Source organism: Sesamum indicum, linkage group LG3 (assembly GCF_000512975.1).
Source record: "Sesamum indicum cultivar Zhongzhi No. 13 linkage group LG3, S_indicum_v1.0, whole genome shotgun sequence".
Classification (NCBI taxonomy): Eukaryota; Viridiplantae; Streptophyta; class Magnoliopsida; order Lamiales; family Pedaliaceae; genus Sesamum; species Sesamum indicum.
This window is the reverse complement of record NC_026147.1, coordinates 14,782,533-14,785,785: the sequence shown is the minus strand read 5'-3', so window position 1 is coordinate 14,785,785 and position 3,253 is coordinate 14,782,533. Positions and strand designations below refer to the sequence as shown.

The following is a 3,253-nucleotide window of genomic DNA, read 5'->3' as shown; positions in this document are numbered from 1 at the left end:
AAGCTTCTTTTCTTTTTTCCTTTTAGCTTCCTTTCAATACCTTAACAAAAGAGACGCCCACAAACATCCAGACTGTAAAAGCCCCTTTTGCACTTCCCTTAATTTAAATTTGCAATCTTAATGAGATAGCATTAGAGAATTAGCATCTTTAACACACATAATGGCCATTAGTCTATATTTTTCACTCCAATTTTGAAGGGCTGCTTAATTTTTTTTTTTTTATCTTTAATTTCTTTTGTGATTTGGTTGTAGTAAATAAACAGATAAATACATTGCAACCCTGAAGTGAAAATGCAAACAAGGAGTCCAGGGGAATTGAAATCAGTGGTGGGAGCAACAGATACAAGAGGGAAGCACAGGATTTCTGCTGAACTAAAGAGACTCGAGCAAGAAACTCGATTCTTGGAGGTTTGTTTCTGTTTGTCTTTGAATTTGACCATTTTGACTTGTGTTTAATGATTTATAAGTTTTTTTTGCTGTTTCTGTTGAACTTCGGTGCCCTTGTTTAGTTTGAATGGTGAAAGGTGAAAATCTTGGTGTTGTATGATGTCTTTTTTGGTGCATTTTTCATTCAGCAATGATAAAGTGCTGTAGGACATTGAACTTTGTTTTCATGTTAGGCTACAACAGTGAAAAGAGAAGCTATTGTTTCCCCAAGCATTTGTATATCTTGTTGGCCACTTGATGAATGTTATATGAGGACTTTTTGGTTGTCTTTTATTGTTTTCTCCAGAAGACTTGGAATCTTTCTGTTTGTGGAGTCTAGTGGGAGCACAAGCACTCCCACTTAACGCATGTACGTCTATGTGTGTGTGTGTGTTTGTATGTGTATGTATAGGTATTGCATTTGATTTTCTTGTACAGCAACCTGAAATTGGGGATTGAAATTTGTGGCTCATAGTTTTTAAGGTTAGCTACAACGATCTCCTGTTGGTGTTAATTTAATACATGTATCTCCCTTTTGGAATTCCAAAAACCTCCTTTCTAAATTTGTTCTATCAGAAAATCACAATTTATTTCCCTTCTGGGAGCATGCAAACATTGTCAACTTTGAGGCCAATCTTGATAATTTCGGAACGTGGCAAGGTATAGTCAATAATACACTAACTACTAGCTGAGGTCAACTCAACCTTTTATGCAATAACATGTTTCTAGAAAATTGGTTGAATTGCACTTGTGCTGTTCCTCATACAATGATAATACGATCTCAACAATGGATGGACTATGGACATTGGATGATATATGAATACAGGTACCTGTGAGAAAATTTGTGTACTGTTTAATGTGTTTTTTATCTGATCCACTAGTTAGCTGCAGTTGAATGCAAACAGTCATTGGAGTGTGTTTCCTTGAGGGATGATGTCCTTGATCTTGTTGGTTTATGATTCTAGAAACTGGTGAACAGAGATGAAAAAGTTGGGAAACTTCTGTTTTATATTCCCTTCTTTTTAAAACTTATTTACTGCTATAATGAATGCGATTGGCTTGAAAGAAGTTCTTCTTTGTTTTAACAGTCAAACTATGCATGTCGTCAGAGAAGTGCCAACTGTCCAAGGAGGCTGAACTAGGGATCTTTTGGTTAAATTCATGCTACATCCGGTATTTTTCCCACGTGTATGGATGTTTGCCACATACTCCTCATTTTTAGAAAGTGGGATATGTGTTAACCATCTAACTACTTGATTCTCGTTATGAATGTTGGATACCTGTTTAATACATATGCTAAAGTTTGAGTTTATCCAACATCCGTGTCGTTTTCTATGTTATTGCAAATGCATCCATTATGTCCTTAATAGATCTCCTATGTAAGGCTGACCGAATTTTGCATGTCTAGATTTATGCCTAGAATGGTGTTGTTTGTACATATTCTCATTATTCATATATGAATATTTAACTTGCTTTAGTTGAATACATTGTCACTTGAGAGATGAAAATATTATTTACATTGCACTAAAATTCAGAAGGGAGACCGCGGTTAACATGCATATTTAAGTCTGAACTCAAATTTAAGGCTGCAAAAGTGAAACTTGTTGACCAAGAAGAACCGTTATACTTGATCTAAAACTACCCAAGTCCGAACTTATTCAGATGCTGTCCTGTTAAATTTTCAAGGAGATCGCATTTGTTGCATGCTAAACCATTTCTATACAAGCAATCACTGCACTTGTGGGTAAGAATCAAGAAACAAAATGAATTTGATGTTACTCAGAAAACCATCAAATCTCCTTATTTGGCTCGTAATATTCTATGCTGTAACCCCAACCTCTTCTGGATTTCTCATAAATCTGGGGTTTTTGTACAATCTGCTGAAATTGACTTGGCTGGTTTCATAATTGATGCTTCCAGAGTTAAAGTTCTGAATTGATTAAGAAATTCGAACACTATATGCTGTGAAAATTAAATCCCCTTGCTTTAAGATGTCTAGTTCGAGGAATGCCCGCAAGAAGAAACAAGTTTCTTTCAATCATCGTTCTTTAAGTACTTACGGCTGATAGTGTTCTTTCTGGTTGTTACTTCATTTACTCCATTAAATTTATTATGGACAATTAACTGCTCACTCTAATATTTCATTTTCAGGAAGAACTAGAACAGCTCGAGAGAATGGAGAAAGCATCAGTTGCTTGTAAGGAGTAAGTGAAAAGATATATATATATATATATATATATATAACTGGCTGCATTTCTGCTTTTCTGCTTGTCGCCAGCCCTCTAATTGTGCCTGTATATTTACCAGGATGCTGATTACTATCAAAACAAGACCAGATCCGCTACTCCCACTGTAAGAAATCTTGTTTTTGTAAATCTTAACATTTCAAATCAACAATGTAGTATTCAAGGTTTGCTTACGTGTGGTTTCCAGAACCCAGGGTCCGGTCAATCCAATGTGGGATAGATGGTTTGAAGGACCACAAGATTCTTCAAGATGCAGGTGCTGGATACTATAATGTCTGCAGCAGTTTCCAAGAACCAACTCTTTCTAGGAGTGGTTTTTTTCCAAAATGTTAATCTTAACAACGGGACTGCTATTGGGTACGATGTGGTTTGAGAAAGTGACGGCTCAATGTGCAGAAGATCTCTTTTAAGCAGATTGATATCGTTAAGGTTTTGGATATTCACTGTTATTAGGAGTAAGGGTGTTGAATGGGTGAGATGTTTCACCAAAATTTTCCATTTTGGAAATTTTAATGTACTTAAATGATAGTTTTCTATTGTTATATTATGATGATGTTCTTCATCTTGCTATTTGTTGAGCC

At 35.6% G+C, this 3,253-nt stretch overlaps 1 protein-coding gene across 1 annotated transcript; it reads left to right on the top strand.

The window, feature by feature from the left end:
* Positions 15–3,234, top strand: LOC105158416 (guanine nucleotide-binding protein subunit gamma 2). The gene is made up of 4 exons (XM_011075171.2): positions 15–408; positions 2,578–2,630; positions 2,734–2,778; positions 2,860–3,234. Exons 1-4 carry the CDS (start codon positions 292–294, stop codon positions 2,942–2,944), a joined length of 300 nt encoding a protein of 99 aa, XP_011073473.1. The 5' UTR covers positions 15–291; the 3' UTR covers positions 2,945–3,234.